The 20,311-nt window shown below is 42.0% G+C and overlaps 1 protein-coding gene across 1 annotated transcript in view; it reads right to left on the reverse strand.

Moving 5' to 3' along the window:
• The window catches only part of RPS6KA2 (ribosomal protein S6 kinase A2), a 186,090-nt gene that overhangs the window by 18,292 nt on the left and 147,487 nt on the right, over positions 1–20,311 (reverse strand). The window contains exons 12-15 of the mRNA XM_084827999.1: positions 15,203–15,305; positions 11,241–11,371; positions 7,709–7,834; positions 507–596 (exon numbers count right to left, since the gene is read on the reverse strand). Of these exons, the coding sequence (XP_084684125.1) occupies positions 507–596; positions 7,709–7,834; positions 11,241–11,371; positions 15,203–15,305 (450 nt within the window). The remainder of the gene's footprint in view (positions 1–506; positions 597–7,708; positions 7,835–11,240; positions 11,372–15,202; positions 15,306–20,311) is intronic.

Here is a 20,311-nt window from a genome sequence, read left to right on the forward strand (position 1 = left end):
CAGTGAGATGGAGGAGAGGAACTGAGGGGGGTTATTGTTAAATGTTTGTTTATATTATTCATATGAAAAAATACATATTTAAATTAAAAACAACAATAGTGCATGGCACTCCCCAGAGCATGGGCCATCTCACTTCAATGCAAGGTAGGGGGCAGCTCCGTTTGCATGCAAAATGGATTTGCATCTGGAGCTGTCCTCAGCACTCAGTAAGAGGGGAAGCTCTCGTGCATGGATGTTCCACATGAACATCAAAGTTTCTGCATAGACAGAAGATCTGTATCAGAAGGGCTGTTGTATTTTATTTATGTTATCATATATTGAGTCAGATGTAAAAAAGTACATTTTCCTGCAAATATATTAATGCATTCATCTAAACCATAAAGATGCACAAAAGGTAGCCGGCATAGGCTTTATTCTACTTTCCATAATCAGGATTTCTTATTTTTCTGCAGATTGGTTTGCTAATTAGGAGAGGTGTCCAGCTAGTGACTTGAGAGACCACTTACATCTTTGAGCGTGATAATGTTTGGGTGCTGTCCATATCTCAGAAGAATCTCAATTTCTTCAGAGGGGTCTCTTTTGCTCTTATCAATTATCTAGGGAAAAAATAAAGAACACCATGGTAAGCTATGGGTTGACAGAATTCAAGTGGAGGTTTGTGTACACAAGCCTCATTTACACAAATAAGCAAGCCTCCTTTATGTGTTTATTCAAAATAAAAGCTTCAAAGGCACATATAAGGTGTGCAGGGCAGATGCAGAGTAACGGGATGCATCAATTAAGTGGATGTGGGAAAGGAATAAGAAACAGCAATTAGGGGGGGAAAAATCTTCTTAGCTACTAGCAATAAAAAATGACAGTGTACAGAGGAAGCATAAAGAACGAGGAGGCAGTTTTGTATTGCCACTGCTTAAACTAACCTCTTACACAACCCGCATAAGGATTAGGGATGGCGTGAAATTTGCTTGGTTCACATGTTATATGAACTGCCCTAATTCACACTTCCCAAGTGAATATACAAACTGGAACGCAATTATCCTTTTTTCCCCCACCTTTAAATTTTGCGATGCAGTTCTCTATTCAAAAAAATGAATACAAAATCCTTACATCAGGAGAAACTGTGTACAAAAAATACATACATTAGGGGAAATAGCATGCATTAGGGGAAAGTGCTTGAAAAATGCATAAGGATTTTTGTGAGGACTTAAAAAAAATTCACAAACTGAGGTGGAAATGGGATAGAACAAACTTGTGTTTGAAAAAATGTGAACATTACTGAAAGCGAAAAAGACAGATCTATCCATCCTTAACTGGGATACAGTGGCCTGCAAGTGAGTAGCATGCCTTTGGCTTGTAATAGGGTCCTTTTGGATCCAAGCCAAACGTATGTTTGGGATGCTAATAAGCCACTGAATGCCACTGTGACACAATAGACTGTCTATACCGAAATGCATTATGGGGGACAAAAATGAATTAATTCATAATTTCTACAAATCACTGGATATTCAACTCACTCTTCCAAGATAGAACAGCTCCACTAACTATAGTAGGATGTAACTGGGGGTAACTGACCATCATATCTACTATTGTGGGCAAGAATCCCTTAGAAGAAATGGAGTAGCACTCATAGTCAACAAAAGGGTGGGAAAAGCAGTACTGGGGTACAATCTTAAAAATGATAGAATGATCTCAGTATGAATCCAAGGCAAACCATTCAACATCACAGTAATTCAAGTCTATGCCCCAACCACTGATGCCGAAGAAGCTGAGGTTGATAGGTTCTATGAAGACCTACAACACCTTCTAGAACTAACACCAAAAAAAGATGTCCTCTTCATCATAGGGGATTGGAATGCTAAAGTAGGAAGTCAAGATAATCACTGGGATAACAGGCAGGCATGGCCTTGGTGTACAAAATGAAGCAGGACAAAAGCTAATAGAGTTTTGCCAAGAGAACACGCTGATCATAGCAAACACTCTTTTCCAACAGCACAAGAGATGACTCTACACATGGACATCACCAGATGGTCAATATCGAAATCAGATTGATTATGTCCTTTGCAGCCAAAGATGGAGATCTCAAGGGAACGTTTTGTGCAAAGACGGGCATGATAAAGGACAAAGAAGGCAGGGACCTAACAGATGCAGATGAGATTAAGAAGAGGTGGAAAGAATACACAGAAGAACTATACAGGAAAGATCTTAATGTCTCTGATAGCCATGATAGTGCAGTCACTGAACTTGAGCCGGACATCCTAGAGAGTGAAGTCAAGTGGGCCTTAGGAAGCATTACTAACAACAAAGCTAGTGGAGATGACAGTATTCCAGCTGAGCTATTTAAAATCCTAAAAGATGATGCTGTTAAAGCACTGCATTCAATATGCCAACAAATTTGGAACACTCAACAATGGCCGCAAGACTGGAAAAGGTCAGTTTAAATTCCAATTCCAAAGAAGGGCAATGCCAAAGAGTGTTCAAAGTACTGTACAATTGCGCTCATTTCACATGCCAGCAAGGTGATGCTCAAAATCCTACAAGCTAGGCTTCAGCAGTATGCGAACCAAGAACTACCGGAAGTACAAGCTGGGTTTCGAAGAGGCAGAGGAACTAGAGATCAAATCGCCAACATTCGCTGCATCATGGAGAAAGCAAGAGAATTCCAGAAAAACGTCTATTTCTGCTTCATTGACTATGCTAAAGCCTTGGATTGTGTGGATCACAACAAACTGTGGCAAATTCTGAAAGAGATGGGGGTACCAGACCACCTTACCTGTCTCCTGAGAAACCTGTACGAGGGTCAAGAAGCAACACTAAGAACCAGACATGGAACAACCGATTGGTTCAACATTGGGAAAGGAGTACGACAAGGCTGCATATTGTCACCCTGCTTATTTAACTTATATGCAGAGTACATCATGAGAAATGCCGGGTTGGATGAATCAGAGGTCGGAATTAAGAATGCTGGGAGAATTATCAACAATCTCAGATATGCAGACGATACCACCCTAATGGCAGAAAGTGAAGAGGATCTCAAGAGCCTCTTGTTGAGGGTGAAAGAGGAGAGTGCAAAAGCTGGTTTGAAACTCAACATTAAAAAAACGAAGATCATGGCATCTGGCCCCATCTCTTCCTGGCATATAGAAGGGGGAAAAATGGAAGCAGTGACAGATTTTACTTTCTTGGGCTCCAAGATCACCACAGACGGTGACTGTAGCCATGAAATTAAAAGACACTTGCTCCTTGGGAGGAAAGCTATGGCAAACCTAGACAGCATAGTAAGAAGCAGAGACATCACCTTGCCGACAAAGGTCTGTCTAATCAAAGCTATGGTTTTCCCAGTAGTAATGTATGGCTGTGAGAGCTGGACTATAAGGAAGGCTGAGCGCCGAAGAATTGATGCTTTCGAACTGTGGTGCTGGAGAAGACTCTTACGAGTCCCCTGGACTGCAAGGAGGTCAAATCAGTCAATCCTAAAGGAAATCAACCCTGACTGCTCATTGGAAGGACAGATACTGAAGATGAAGCTCCAATATTTTGGCCACCTAATGCAAAGAGAAAACTCCCTGGAAAAGACCCTGATGGTGGGAAAGACTGAAGGCAAAAGGAGAAGGGGACGGCAGAGGATGAGATGGCTAGATAGCATCACGGATGCAATGAATATGAACTTGAGCACGCTCCGGGAGAGAGCACAGGAGAGGAAGGCCTGGCGTGCTATGGTCCATGGGGTCACGAAGAGTCGGACACGACTGAACGACTGAACAGCAACAACAACTGGGGGTAAAGTGTTAACAGCCATGCAGTGGAAGGAGTTTAAACTGGCAGTTTAATCTACAAAATTAATTAATCTGTAAGATTAAATCAGTACTAAAGAAGAATACTGGAGAGGTCTTTGCTGCTGGGAAACACATGGGTCTCTATTGCAATACATCTCCTAAAAATAAATCCTCAGAGTCTCACTTCTGTTTCAATTTGGTGTTTTTTTCCCTCATGTCAAATTACAAAGGCTGTAACAGAATTACTACAGGATTGCTAACATTATTTTAAAAGAACATGGTATACATGGTATCATTCTTCTTTTTAGATGTCTTGAAAGAGAGGTATTAGAGCTGTAATTATTTCTAGGGGATAATTTTTTGCACAGTTAGGTTTGATTAGCTTCAGTGATTCATTCACGCCATGGTTGAATCTTCCATAAAATTAGAATAATTATTATTTTTTAAAAGAGAGAAAGGAACAGACTTAACTACTGACAGATCTATTTTTTTTTCCTGCATGGCATGGCCTGCAGCACTAAGTGTGCCATCATCTCAGCAGGCAATACATGTTTAGTTACTCGCACTATTTATTGACTCAGCACTCACAGCATTAGCCTTCAGTTGTACTGCTGTTTGTACATTGAACCCCATCATTAACCAACCAACAAAACAGCTATCAGTTGGGCTGAATTAACTATTTTGCTAAACTGGGATCCTATCTAACAGGGTTGGGGAACATGTGGTCCTCTAGATATTGCTGGACTGCAATTCCCGTCATTCCTCACCATTGGCTATGGTGGCAAAGGTTGATGGGAGCTGAAGTCCAACAACATCTGGATGACCACGCATTCCCCCTCCCTGCCCTATAGTACAATACAAATCTGTGAGCACCTCTATGCAGAGATACTGCATGGCCTCTTTTCTATCCTTTTTTAAAATGCCCTGCAGCTGAGGCAGAACTTTTACAGGGAGAGGACCACAAGCTCAAACCAGCTTGAAGTGATACCCTCAGAGTTGAAAGCCCTTGCCCACTAATCTTAGATGTTTCTGTGTGTTGGGAGTGGGGTGAGTAGCAGAGACTTGACATATGCTCAGAGGCACTCTCTTTAATATTACTTCAAGTATTTCAGGGGTGATACCAGGAATGTTTCTGAAATGTTTCTGGCTCAAAATTAAACTTGCCAGCTCAGACCAGTTGCTTTTTCCTTATTACATGACAAAGGAACAGCGGCCATCCCCCCAGGTGTTGGGAAATGTAAAATAGTGATAATATGTACAGCATGAGGAGCAGAAGAAAGACGTTCTGTGTATGACAGTAGATGTTCATTGCCACTCACACATTAAAATCAGCCATTAAAAAAAACCACATTGGGCTCAAGTGAGTCGTTTTCTTGCATGAGTAGTGTAACAGGTGAGCCAGGAATTTACAAGGTTACAGCGTTTGTGCTATTCCATCTGTTACATTGTTCAATGGAGCACCATATGCATGAGCTGATGGAAGAGAAAATTTTCAGGCAATTGGTCCTGTCTGTCAATACAACCATCTCTATAACATATAACTAACAAAAGGTCCTATGGCATCTTAAAGACTAACACATTTATTACAGCATATTTCATGGGCTAGAGTCCACTTCATCAGATGCATGGCATATTATCCTAAGTTTGTGAGTGCATACATCCCTCCCACAAGTGCAGTTCTCTGCATGCAGTGAGTGGTGCATGCAGGAAGGAGTGGAGAAAGTGCCGTGGTGCTTATAGTAGTGCTTATGCTGCTACAAAACATTATTAAAAGGAGATATAGTAAAACTGGTCCCAAGCAGCTGTGCGGATGACAGGGGATGAGTGCAGATAGCAGCACCTTGCCCACATATACTGAATAGATTGGATCCACAGAAACATCCCATCCCTTTCTCTGAATTAGAAAATCAGGTGGTGGTATAGGAAAGTGAGGAAGAGGAAGAAATGGCAGAAGAGCTCTTCTGCTGAGAAAGGTTCGAAATTCTGCATTTCTGCCTATTTTTCCCCCATGACAGATTTCAGGGAGAAGATTGAAGGATGGCATGACATTTATTATATTTTTCATTTATTTTCCAAATATCCAAATACACTGAAATGGGGAATGACTTGTTCTCTGCTGCTTGAGAGAGCAGGACTAGATGCAGTGGGTTTAAGTTACAGGAGGGTAGGTTCCGGTTGAGCAGCAGTAGAAACCTCTTAATGGTAAGAGCAATTTGACAATGGAACTAGCTCCCTAAGGGGGGGGGGCTCTCCCTCACTGGAGGTCTTCCAGCAGAGGCTGCATAGCCATCTCCTGGGGATGCTTTAGCACTGGCTTTCCTTCATCAAGCAGGGGGATGGACAAGATGTCCTACAAGCTGCCCTCCAACTCTTCCGGCATCAGTTTGTTCTTCTTCACCATAGTCTAGCAGAGCAATCCTAGGCAGGTCTACTCAGATGTAAGTCCTACTGAGCTCAGTGGGACTTACTCTCAGGTAAGTGTTTACAGGATTGCAGTGTGCATTTTTAACAGCTGGAGTGGTCCCCAGTTTGTAAAACAAATCCTCTATCTTCAGTGAATGTTACAGAACTCACTTCCCACTCCTACCCCGCTTCCAATATTAAGGCGCTCTTTACCTACTTAACAGAGAGGCAGCAGATTCTGCAGTGCAGTATTTTGTATGTGACATCACTAAAATATGGGCTCAGACCCTCCATTCTTCTATTATAAATGTTGACTTGAGCAAATAAGTCCTTAGGAAGAGGAATATTCCTGCACCTGTGCACTCTCACCAGGCCATCTCAACAGCCCTCACCACACCACTCCAGTGCTTTCAGCACAGTGTTCTATGAGTTTTAAAGCCACTCAGCTTTTTTGGTAGTCAAATAAATGCCATTTCATTAGCCTGTTAATCAGATATTTTTGTTGTTCTTCATCATTCGACGTTAATGTCCAACACTGTAGGGACTGATTCAAACTAAGGTGATGCGTTATTCACGTAACAAAGCCAAAAAGCCGGACAGCTCTTCTTCATGGGTGGCTTACATTTTCTACTTTTCACATTAATAATACTGAAGAATATCACATAAAATATCACGTAGGGAAAACCATGCGCAAACAAACAACCTTAATTGCATGCAAAGGCAAGTTAGTTGTGGCTTCCAGTTTATATTTCAAGAGATGTTCTCAGTGCTACACAAGTTGCCCACTTCTACACCAACAAAATATAGCAGAAAAAAGGGGAAGACCCACAAGAAAGAGGAGAAAAATCCATCAGGACAAGAAATTAAATTATTTATAGAAAGGGTGCAGAACCTCAGGGCCAGGGGCCAAATCCAGCCCTCCAAGGATCCCAATATGGCTTTCCAAGGTTCCCCAGAAGACCATGCCCCCTTCCTTGGTTCCACTTCCTTTCCCTCAACCACCAATTGTTTGGTGGTTTTCTGGCTTTTGTGCAGTTTCCCCTCCCCCCCCCATTCTACAAGGTTGAAATGCCTCTCCTAAGACTGGCTGTAAGAGCTTTAAGCTAAAATATGCTGGTGTTGTTGGTCCCACCCCCTTTGCCTTCACCCACCACTGGAATGCGGCCCCCGAGAGCTTCTCTGAAATGGAATTTGGCCCTCAGGCTGAAAGAGGCTCTGCACCCCTGATTTATAGTAACTGCAAATCCAGTATTTCCACATTTGAAGATTTACTTTTAGTCATGGAAACTTTATCTGCTGGCTGTTATAAGGGAAAAAAATATGTTTTTCTCTGCTCTGCTAACAGTCAACAGCTACAGTTTCCCTGAGGCTGAGTGAGTAAGCTCAAAATGTCTACATGTTCAACTGCTATATCTTCATACTTCTTGTACCCTGGATGATATCCTTGCAAACCCTGCATCAAGCCATTAAAATCCTGCACCAGCTGCACATGACAGATGGCCACCAGTTGACATGACAGGGTGATTTCTTACCTTTACTGCAAATTCTGCTTCTGTGGCTTTGTGTACACACCTCTTGCATACCGAATATGAACCAACGCCAATGTCCTCCTTGATTTCGTATCCATCTGTAAAGTGAATATTGTTCCCATGTAACTGCTACAGAGGAAAACAAAACAATAACAATAAGAACTCTGTCTTTATGGCAGCATCCATCTTATGGCAGCATCCATCTCTGTCCTTATGGCAGCATCCATCCACTCTACTCCCAGGCATATGACAGCAGATGATAAGGTTTTTAATGGGTCCTGGGATTTACTGTAAATTGTTTAAAATTGTTATATTTTTGTACATTGCTTTTATATTATGTTATTATATTGTATGTTTGGGTTTAATCTTTGTAAACCATCCAGAGAGCTTTGGCTGTTGGGTTGTATAGAAATGTAATGAATGAATGAATGAATGAATGAAGACTGTGTGACACTGACAATTAAAAGACCATTGTTCCTCATACAAACTCAGCTTATTAACCAGGTGTTAGGTGATTCCAGTCCAATTAGGGGTGTAATCCTATGCATGTTTAGACAAAAAATATCCTGCAACTCCCAGCATCCCCCAGCTGGTCATGCTGGCTGGGGAATGCTGGGACATGTAGGATTTTTTTCTGTCAAAACATGCATAGGATTGCCCCATAAGCCTACAATCCTTTACACACTCACTTGAGATTAATGCCACTGAGCTCAGTGGGACTTCCTTGTAAGTAAACATAAATGGGATTAGACAGTAAGTAAAGAATTGGCATTTTAAAAATAAAAATGCATAATTATTAATTTAAAAAATAAAAATACATTGCACTGTTGTTATCCGTTTTCTTCCCCTGTGTGTGTTTGAAAACAAGTGTCCCATTACCATAGAACTGCATTTTTAAGATATAGCATCATAGTTTATGCCTGAAGACGAAGAGTACATTCTTAGGAACATACGAAGCTTCCCTATACAGACTGTTTGTCCATCTAACTCAGTATTGACAGCGAGTGGCTTTCCAGGGTTTCAGACAGGTGGTTTGCTGAGGCCTACCTGGAGATGCCAGGGATTGAACCTGGGACCTTCTGCCTGCAAAGCAGGTGCTCTGAGCTGTGGTCCTTCCCCTAATATCAGCTTCTGGTATTAGCCACAATTGCTAGCTCAGTTTTTGTTGTTGGTTTTGTGTGTGTGTGTGGGGGGGGGCATTCATCAGGTGGGAAGGGATGGAGCCAGGGGAAGAAAGCATGGTCATCTGGGGAAGCCTGGAGGAACCTCCAGAGGGCCAGATTTGGCCCACCCATGCACTAGCAGAAAAATGGGCACAACTAACGCAAGTAGCACCTAGCAAAAAGAAGACATAACGTGATTTGTAATGAGTTGTGAAAGCTTGTGCAACAGCTGTGAAATAGCTTGAACAGCTACTTGCATAAGCACTTGCACAAGCAGAATCAAAGCATTGCATTTGACATTTGTGCAAGAATGAAAACGGGGTTTCCACAAGCTTTGTGCTAGTGGACAACCACCCTTTGATACAATCCAGAGTAACTGCAGGATAACCATGGAAGTCTTATTGTTTCTTATATTTGGAAGCTATATGTGTTCCCAGGACAACCCACTTTTCCACTTGGCAGGTTTATTTTAATTAGGGTGTTGGTTGCTTCATGATGGATTGTAAATAATCTTTGGTGGTGCTCTTTGGAGTAGAAAGATGAGATATACATGTAAAAATAATAAGATCAAACATTTCAGTGCTCCGGTTATTCAAAATTTCTCTCTCTTAATGCTGCTCCCATATATCTAGCCCAGTGCGCTTCTGCAGGCAATGCATGTGCTCTACCACTGAGTGACAGTCCCTCTCCCCTAAATTGTTTTTTAACAGTTCTCCATGGTCTCATGCACAGGAGTTCTTTCCCAGCATCTGCCACCTGGAATCCTTTTAACTACAAATATCATGCGACCCTCTGCATGCAAAGCATTGGCTTTACCTCTGAGTATGGCCCATCTGTACTGAGAGAATGGTACTAAGAAGGACTTGAATCTGCTCTTTATCTGGGACTATCGCAGCTGCTATTGCCTGGGAAATTTCCCAACATTCCATTACACTTTAAAGTAACCCAGAGACAGAACCCAGAGCAGGGCTCTGCAGACAGCAAAAGGCTTAAAGGTTCATGGCTGAAGTCACCAGCATCAAGGAGTATTCCCTCAAAGCACTCCTTTCTCCCATATAAGAGAATGGCTGCCACTCATTCCTGTGATTGAAAACAGCATTACATGTGGAGTTGCTGCTGTGCTGTGTGGTCAAAACCTGTTTTTCTCTCTTGGCGCTGGGCTGCAGGGACTGCAATGCATATCTGTGCAGAGCCACAAGGAAGTGCTACAACTTCCTAGGGATCCTTGAAATAAATAAGTCCTCCCTCCATATACCTGCTGCCTATTGGTACATAATTTTCCAAAATTTGACAGATGAAGTGGCATTATATTGCATACATATACTTCAAGAAAAGGTGGCACTACTGTCAAGCAAGCACCACTGCACCCATGGGAAACATCCAGGCCGCACTGAATAAGATGAAGGAAAACTTTCTATACTTATCAGATGCAGTGCTACAAATACTGGATAAAAATCTGAGATTACATGCAAGCATCATGTTATGTGCTTACTTGGACTTGACAAAGGAGTGTTAATAGCCTGGGATATTCAGGGGATGTGTTTCCATGGGAGCTAATTGTCAGACAATTGCTTCTTGATATAGGAGCTCTGTAGAATGTTCTGAACAGGAAAAACTGACCAAAGAAGGGGATAGGGGACATGCCCCCCCCCAGCTAAGGATGGTGTAACCTAGGTATGTGTGTGTTTGGGAAAGAGTACAAAGGGGACTCCAGTGTTCTAGTGAGAAAACGAGAGCTGAGGTTGTGGTTCTGCAAGCTAAAAAAAAAAAGTATTCTTGGGGAGCTGTCTCTCTCTGGAATGGGGAAGTGGAATTTGGAGACTGCTGGAGTGTTTAAGCTGTGCCTGCACATATGTTCACTCTGTATATTTGTAAATAGATTCAAACATTATAAAATGCCCAATGGTGCAGCTTGGGCTGGACCTCAGGGCCAACATCCAGGGTCCTGCAGCCCAAGGGCCCCCTAAACGGCCACCTGAAGAGTGGCAGGTGATGAGGGCAGCAGAAGCAAACTCCATTTTATTCCAGTTGCCATGATGGTGCTATGACTGAAGTGAACTTAAAATGCAAAAGTGCACATGCACAGAGTTGTTGTTGTTGTTTTTTTAAATTGGCAAACAGTTTTGTTGTTTTTATTGCTCCAATGTGTCAGGAATACAAAAACAATGATAAAGCATGTTAATTTGTTAATAATAGACATGGCTATCTAAAGCCCCCCCCCCCCCAATCATTAAGTCCAAGGTCTAAAATTACCTAGTTACACAACTGAAAATGTCATAAGCTTCCTGTGACCTTCTAAAGAAAACTAAACCTGGTAAGTGCTGGGGTGAGCATAACAAGAATATACCCAAGTTCATCAGAGGCATCCTTACCTGGACAATTGGATGAACTGTGATTTTGTGCAGCTCTTGTTGTGCAGGCTCCTGCACCAAGTTGGATGCAACAAAGCTGAATCCTCTGAAGAGATGATGGGCATTGGCACTTGGAGGGACACCTGGGGAATCTGCAGAAGAGGTAAGATATGATTCAAGGAACAGGTCAGCTGGAGATTGCAAAGTCAGCCCAAGCACTTATTTGAGTGAAGCCAAGTGCTACAATGCATTCCCCAGCCAATGTTGTAAAGAAGGAATTCCCACACAAGTACCACCCACACTAATTTCAACATGGTACAATGCAAGCTTCTTCCATTTCACCTTTGCTTTGAACATAAAGTTGCATTTGTGCTTCCTGCAGCGGCAGTTTATACCACAGTGGATGATAGGGCCAACAGTCAAGGTAGAAAATTACCTTTAGAATCAGGAATAATGTACTGCAAGATGACCCCATGCCAAAAACTCTCCTTATGCTACACATAAGCTAGAAGAACCCTGGCTATCAATTATTATTATAATTATTAATAATAATAATTGCACAACTAATCTGCACAAATGTGCACAATTAATGTTCAGCCAACCTGTGGATTTGTGCCAGTGCAGTTGCAATCTAAAGATGAAAACAGATCACACACACTTCTCATTTGCTGCTGGTATTTTATTAGATGTTCATTAGAGTTCTGATATTCCCAGCTATGTGCAGTATGTATGTATGTATGTATTTACATTCTGCCTTTCTGCCAAAAGGAAAAGAAAAGCGGCACTCAAGGTGACCAACAAGGTCCACATTAAAAACAGAACATTAATTAAAACACAATGTAAGAACAAATAGATTAAAATGTCAGAGTGACAGAACTATGGGAAGCGATGGTATAGTAGTGCACATGTGTGCGCACGTATGTGTGTGGTTCCAGATGAATAGCTCCTTTTGTTGTTGTTCAGTCGTGTCCGACTCTTCGTGACCCCATGGACCATAGCACGCCAGGCCTTCCTGTCCTCCACTCTCTCCCGGAGCATGCTCAAGTCCATATTCATTGCATCGGTGATGCTATCCAGCCATCTCATCCTCTGCCGTCACCTTCTCCTTTTGCCTTCAATCTTTCCCAGCATCAGGGTCTTTTCCAGGGAGTTTTCTCTTCGCATTAGGTGGCCAAAATATTTGAGCTTCAGTTTCAGTATCTGTCCTTCCAATGAGCAGTCAGGGTTGATTTCCTTTAGGATTGACTGATTTGATCTCCTTGCAGTCCAGGGGTCTTCTCCAGCACCACAATTCGAAAGCATCAATTCTTCGGCGCTCAGCCTTCCTTATAGTCCAGCTCACGCAGCCATACATTACTACTGGGAAAACCATAGCTTTGATTAGACAGACCTTTGTCGGCAAGGTGATGTCTCTGCTTCTTACTATGCTGTCTAGGTTTGCCATAGCTTTCCTCCCAAGGAGCAAGCGTCTTTTAATTTCATGGCTACATCTGCGATGATCTTGGAGCCCAAGAAAATAAAATCTGTCACTGCTTCCATTTCTTCCCCTTCTATATGCCAGGAAGTGATGGGGCCAGATGCCATGATCTTCGTTTTTTTAATGTTGAGTTTCAAACCAGCTTTTGCACTCTCCACTTTCACCCTCAACAAGAGGCTCTTTAGATCCTCTTCGCTTTCTGCCATTAGGGTGGTATTGTCTTGCGTATCTGAGGTTGTTGATAATTCTCCCGGCAATCTTAATTCTGACCTGTGATTCATCCAACCCGGCGTTTCTCATGATGTACTCTGCATATAAATTAAATAAGCAGGGCGACAATATGCAGCCTTGTCATACGCTTTTCCCAATTTTGAACCAATCGGTTGTTCCATGTCTGGTTTTTACTGTTGCTTCTTGTCCCTCATACAGGTTTCTCAGGAGACATGTAAGGTGGTCTGGTACTCCATCTCTTTAAGAATTTGCCAGAGTTTGTTGTGATCCACACAATCAAAGGCTTTAGCGTAGTCAATGAAGCAGAAATAGATGTTTTTCTGGAATTCTCTTGCTTTCTCCATGATCCAGTGAATGTTGACGATTTGATCTCTAGTTCCTCTGCCTCTTCGAAACCCAGCTTGTACTTCCGGTAGTTCTTGGTTCACATACTGCTGAAGCCTAGCTTGTAGGATTTTGAGCATCACCTTGCTGGCATGTGAAATGAGCGCAATTGTACAGTACTTTGAACACTCTTTGGCATTTCCCTTCTTTGGAATTGGAATGTAAACTGACCTTTTCCAGTCTTATGGCCACTGCTGAGTGTTCCAAATTTGTTGGCATATTGAGTGCAGCACTTTAACAGTATCATCTTTTAGGATTTTAAGTAGCTCAGCTGGAATACTGTCATCTCCGCTAGCTTTGTTGTTACTAATGCTTCCTAAGGCCCACTTGACTTCACTCTCGAGGATGTCCGGCTCAAGTTCAGTGAATGCACAATCATGGCTATTAGGGACATTCAGATCTTTCCTGTATAGTTCTTCTGTGTATTCTTTCCACCTCTTAATCTCATCTGCTTCTGTTAGGTCCCTGCCTTCTTTGTTCTATATCATGCCCGTCTTGCACAAAATGTTCCCTTGATATCTCCGATTTTCTTGAAGAGATCTCTAGTCTTTCCCATTCTATTGTTTTCCTCGATTTCTTTGCATTGTTCATTTAAGAAGGCCTTCTTGTCTCTCCTTGCTATTCTTTGGAAATCTGCATTCAGTTGGATATATATTCCCTTTTCTCCCTTGCTTTTCGCTTCCCTTCTTTCCTCAGCTACTAAAGACATTGTGCATAACTATTCTCTCTTTCCTTCCTTAATGGTTTTTTTGTGTGATAAGAATGAAGTTGGAAGAAGAGGTGGAAAAACCTCTTTGGGTTACAAATGCAAGTTGTCATCTGAACAGTACATAAAATCCTATGAATGAAGCTGGGCAATTGCACAAGAAAAGTTAATGTGGAAACTCCTTTGGGGTCAAAGCACTTATGGAAGCACATGCGCCTGCAGACATGATTCCTGGGCTCTTGGAAGATCCAGCAAATTCTGAAGTAAAGAGAATGAAGTAAAAACTGTGTGAAAGTATCCTGATGGAATTTCCTTTTTCCCAAGGCCATCTAGTCATAATACACCATTAGAAAGTGATTGGAAGTGCCTTACAGTTATCTTTTTCTATTAAAAGAGGGGTATCTTGCCTTGCACTGAAGAACAGGAAGGAAGGCCATTGCAAAAACATATTTAGACATTCTGTATTAGGGTTAGGTTTCATGGTTTGCATCAAGATTCCATAGGACTGCTGGCATTTGAATGAAAAGGTAACACTGAATTTATTGATATGTGACTCTTTTCTAGGCATGTCGCGAGCGCCTGATTTAGTCCGGGAGACCGGCGAAATCCCCCGCACCAGACCCCCTGGCCCCTGCTCACCGAACTCCAGGGCACTGGAGTGCACGGTGCCTCCCCCTCCTCCTCGCCGGTTGGTTGTCAAAGAAGCTTCCATGACAGCCAAACAGGCAGGACGGGGCCTCAGCCAGCATTAGGGATGTCGCGGGCACCCTCCCAGATGCTCCCCACACTCCAGGGAGCACCCACCATTTTGCAAACTTTTTTTTTTTTTTTTTTACAAAAAAAGGAAGCTAAAAAACCTGTGTACATTTAAATATGCACACATTTGAGCTGGGAAAGCTTAATCTGCGCAATATTAGAGGCATTATGCCTCTAATATTGTGTAGATTAAGCTTTCCTGGACCAAATGTGTGCATATTTAAATATGTGCAGTTTTTTAGCTCCCTTTTTCATAAAAAGCCAAGGTGGCAAAATGGCGGGCACTCACAGGACAAGGTCTGGGTGACTGCGGATGGCTTGCCGAGCTCGTGGGGGCTCGAGTGCAGGTGGCACTTCAGCGGGCGCCTGCCGATCCCAGACAGGGGTGGGTTCACACATCCCTACTCTTTTCTTTTCCTTGCTGGTTACCTGTTGGTGTCCGCGAGGTGAATTCAGGGTCAAAATGAAAGGTGTCCTCTGGCCGTCCCACTGCAGGTTTAAAAGGTGGCATGATTTCTTTTCTGTACAGCTTCTGCAAAGCAACAACAGCAGCAAGCACCAATTATGGGTTACAGATTGGTCAACAAGCTGCATAAAAGAACAAAAATCAAGAAAGGTGTTGCATTTGTATCCTGTGTTACTGTAAGAAAAATTGGGAGGATTGTCACTGAAACATTCCAATCCGTAAAACTTTTTCCCCACACCCCTAGATGCTGAGCAGTATCACACATGTCAAAGAGAGCATGAGGCTGCAATCCTATTCTCACTTACCGTGGAGTTAGCCTCACTGAAATCAACTGGACTTACTTTTGAGTAGGCACATATAGGATTGTACTCTTAGTTTGTTTAACTATATGTGTGTAGGAAATTGTTTACAAAAGAATGGCCTGATTTTTTATTGGAATAGTTTAACCAAGGCCATACATACACTATTATAGAATAGTTCCTTATTACAGTGGTTATTTATTTATTTATTTATTTATCATTCTTGTATGCACCCTTCCTCTTGAAAGAGCCCAGGGTGGCCTTTTCACACAATCAAAGTGTGCCCTGACCACATTTTATTCTTAGTATTACTCCCACAAGCCTCAGTTCAACTATAAAAGTGCAGAACCTTGCCCATACATAACCAGTGTAACCTCATGTAATAAATTGATTAACTAATTTATCTGTCACCTGTTTCAGTATAAACACATAAATATAAACTGGCTGTACCTGTTGTGAAAAATTTCACAACCATGTATGTGTAACTTGATTTAGTAACCTTGTTAATCAGCTGTTTTACACAATCTTGAGATTTCACAACTTCGTATTAAATTTGTATTAAAACTGTTATAGACTGGTACAGCAAGCAAGGAAGTTGTTCACTTTTGAAAGCTTTTTCAAAGTAAAAAACCTGGAAATCACTATGACCCAGACAGTTTTGGAGTTATATATAATAGACAAACTTATTTTTCCAATTATTTTGATGAAATTAGCCCAAAAGTGATTTTCAGTATTTTTTGCCAAATTTGTGTGGTAAATGCTTTAATTTAAAAAAAAAAAGAAAAAAAAGTGTAAATCAGCTGAGTGGAACTCAAGATATTGATTACTAAAGAAATTGCTTCACATTTTAATATATATCACGCGGTGAAAGATTTCATAACGGAAGTGCATTTAAAGAATTCAAAGTGCTAATTCAAGTACTAAATGTCAGTTTTACCATTATTTATCTCTAAACATCTTTGTCATCCTGCATCTTCAATTAGTAAATTACGTGCTTCAGCTGCTTCTTTAAAAGTATCATAGACTACCCCATTATATGTTCTGATAATTCTGAAACTGGTGGCACCAGCAACATGTAGTAATAGTAATCCAAGAAAATATCTCTCTGCTTCTGAAGGAGGTGCACCATACATTCTCCCAAGACAGGGCCAGCCCAAGGTACTGGGGCTGCATACATCAGGGATGCAGAATCTCAGATCCAGGGGCCAAATCCAACCTGCTTGGGGTTCCAACCCAGCCCTACAGGGTTCTGCAGATGGCCAAATACCCTTTTCCCCAACGACCATTTGTTTGGTAGTTTCCCAGCTTTTGTGAAGTTTTCTTCCCATTCTAAGATGTTGAAATGCCTCTCCTAAGGCTTAGTGACTGGCAGTTAAGAGCTTTAAGCTACAACAGGCTGGTGTTTTTGGTATTTTTGGTATTTTGGGCCCTCCCCTTTGCCTTTGACTCCATCTACTGCTGGAATGAGGCCCCCAAGAGCTTCTCCAAAATGGAATTCCGCCCTCGAGCTGAAAGAGGTTCAAACCCCTGGCATATAACCTATAGCATACAGTAGAGTTAGGGATGTGGAACCTCTAGTCCGTGGGCCAAATGAGGACTTCCAGGCCTCCCAATCCAAACCTCCAGGCTCTTCCAAGGCCACAACCCGTCACTGGCCCCACTCCAGGTTACCAGTCTTATTTACTCCAACTACAATTATAGATTCCTTCCAACTACAAAGGGGGCTCACGCACTTTGGGGAAGGAGAATGCCTGGATGCGATGCCTCCCCTCCCCCCATTACATGCTAGATAAAATTAACAGTCACTTCTGTAGCTCCACTCATTTTCGCTCTGGCTCCACCCGCTGTTGGCTCTGGCCCATCCACTGCTGGAATGTGATGGGGAGAAAACTCTAGAGAGGTTTTGTCTCAGGGAACGTGGACCTCAACAGGAAAAAGGTCTCCCAGCCAATCCATATAGTAAGTACAGTGTCGGAGTTAAAACTGGGAGATACCAGGCTATGTACTCAGTGGGGTACATACCCCAAGCCTTTCTTGGGAATATTCTTGTTCCTATGGAGCACAACCTGCAATTGCAATGGTGGGGAGCATTAGCAATGGCGGGGAACACACATAGATTGGCATCGCAAGGCCATCGCATCGCAATACAATGAGAAGTGAGACTGTGTATAAATTAAACACTTTAACATTATCAATGTTTCAACTAATTTTTAAAAAAAGAATTATTTTTCTGCAATTCTAGATATCAGTAGCGAATGCATGTGACCGTGTATTGCAGACCCATTTGGCTCCATGCTGCAAATTATTATAAACTTTAACAATTAATTGCAAAGCTGTCTATTTGTTTTTGGGGGGTGCAATTATTTTTCTGCAAATGTAGGCATTGGCAGCTTTAATTTGAGACTGTTCCAAACTCGATCAGATAATATTTAGGGGTCAAAAAGAAGCGAACAAAAATTCGTGATCCATTTTAATATATGGTTTGGTCTGGGATGTATACTTCTAAAAAAATAAATAAGTTCTGCTATGAAACTCAATGGGAGTTTTGTGGGAAACCTTTTATCTCTCAACCTAGTGAAACCTACAGAATTGTTAGGATAATAAATGAGACAAGATATATAAAGGACTTTACACAGTGAAATGTGCAATAGAAACAATAAGTATTAATAATTAAGAAAACAAATATAGACAACCAGAACATAATTTGCATTGCCCAGTAGACAGTATTGAACATGATTCAGCAAGACCTTGCTTCAAATTCCATGTCAATCATAGATTCAGAGCTTTGTCTTTCTTCCTCTGATCCTGTTACTCAATTGTCAAATGGGAACAATACTGATTTACTTCACAAAGTTGTGGTGAGGACAAATGAGATAAGGGTCTGAAGTATATATTCTGGTACACAGAAATGGCACATGAAGATCTCTGTGCACAATATGAAACAGATGGTCAGCATCACCAGCGCCAACTACTTGTTGGAGAAGGGATAAAGGAAGTTGAGGCCTGGATTAAGTTCTCTCATTCCCAAACAGATGATCTGCACTGTGAAGGTTGGGATTAGCAACTATTTATTTGGATCTGCGTGTGATCCCATCACAGCGAGACATGCACAGTGCCCCAGTTCTGGATATGGGGGGTATTTATTTATTCTGTGTGTGTGTGTGTGTGTGTGTGAGAGAGAGAGAGAGAGAGACGGGGGGGGGGGAGGGAGAGAGAGGGGGAGAGAGAGAGAGAGAGAGAGAGAGCTCAATTCATTGAATGATCTATGTCCAGGAGCTGGATTGAGGTTGATGGACTGTAAATTCTAATGTGTGTTGAATGTGGTAATAACAACAAAAACCTCTTATCTAAAATGTTTCAAAGCTACACAATATTTAAGATGGACAGAGCGGGAAAAGGAAAGGGTCCTGTTATTTCCCCAAAGTTTTTAAAAAATTAATCTCTGATTCATCCAATCATTCATTATATGCCTTGATATTTTTTTTTACACCAGGCTAGAAGCTCTGCCATGGGTTTTGTTTGCTTTGATAGTAAATTCTGATGTCATTTGAAATGTTGCCATCCCCATCTCTTTATTTCATGTTTCCTTGCAAAGAACTTTGCTTCTTGCTGTTATGTGTGGCCAATACTTCCGCTGAGGAGTCCGCTACAACCTTGACAGGCTACGAGCACTTGTCCTCCTGGGATATGTATATAACATTCCATGGAGGAGAACAAGGAAGTACCCAAGAGTCACATACTGAGCATCGTCCTTATTTGTGAAGGTACAGACCACTTGATGTCACATGAGTTGAGTTTAAAAATAGGTAGCGAAATGGGAGAGACAGATGTGAACACTGTGTATGCATCTGGCAGTCATCATCAACAAGGAAACTCATTTAATTGAATTAAGGAATGTGTAGTCATTTCCTGCACTGAATAGCCCTGAGCAGATGTTCAAGCAGTGTAGAAATGAATGCATGTGTGGGGGTGGGAGGGAGACAAGGTTGCACCTGCTGACCCTGACCTCAGCCTCCCTATTTTGATTGGAATGTATTCATGGGGAGCTAGGCATATAAACCCTCGTGAAGAGACTCAGAGTGTGTTATCTGTACCTTCCTTTCTAGCAGTGTATCTACTGTTCATGATCTCAGAGCCAATGCCTGTGCACGTGTTCCAGTCAGCACATGGAGGTTGAGGTCAGTGCCAGCAGGTGCAGTCCTGTGCTTCTTCCCCTCCCTACCCATGTATTCCCCCCCCTCCACCCCCCGTTTGAGTGTCTGCACAGGGCTAATTACTTTTATGAAGGACTGAGTTGGTCCTCAGATATATTCCAGAAATAGAAAGACAGAGCTTCAGCCAGTGACGCACAGCCATGCGAAAATGCAGCTGAGTAAGTGACAAAGGAATGATTGCCTTGAACAACACACTTGCCCACCCCCCTCCACACACACTCTCTCCAATAAGCAGACACAAGGATGAATTTTCTTCTAAAACATTATCTCTGAACTATTGCACTGACAAAATGATACTGTCAGAAGATGCCAAAAAAGGGCATCACTTTAGATCCCTTTAGGAAATCACTTTTCCATTTCTATGTTAATAAGCACATATAATTCATTTCTATTTTTAATTTAGGCCACTCTCTTTGAATGAATATGAATGGCGCAGCAAAACTGGGCAAAAAATCCTTCTCCTCTGCAGCTTTTTGCACTAGGCAGGGGTGGCTGCAGTTGGCTTTCTGTAAGGATTGGATGAATTAATTCACTGCATCTCAATCCCAGCCATGAGTCT

The sequence above is a fragment of the Heloderma suspectum genome, chromosome 1 (assembly GCF_057233095.1).
Source record: "Heloderma suspectum isolate Gila_16-S chromosome 1, 16-S_ref, whole genome shotgun sequence".
In the NCBI taxonomy this organism is placed as follows: Eukaryota; Metazoa; Chordata; class Lepidosauria; order Squamata; family Helodermatidae; genus Heloderma; species Heloderma suspectum.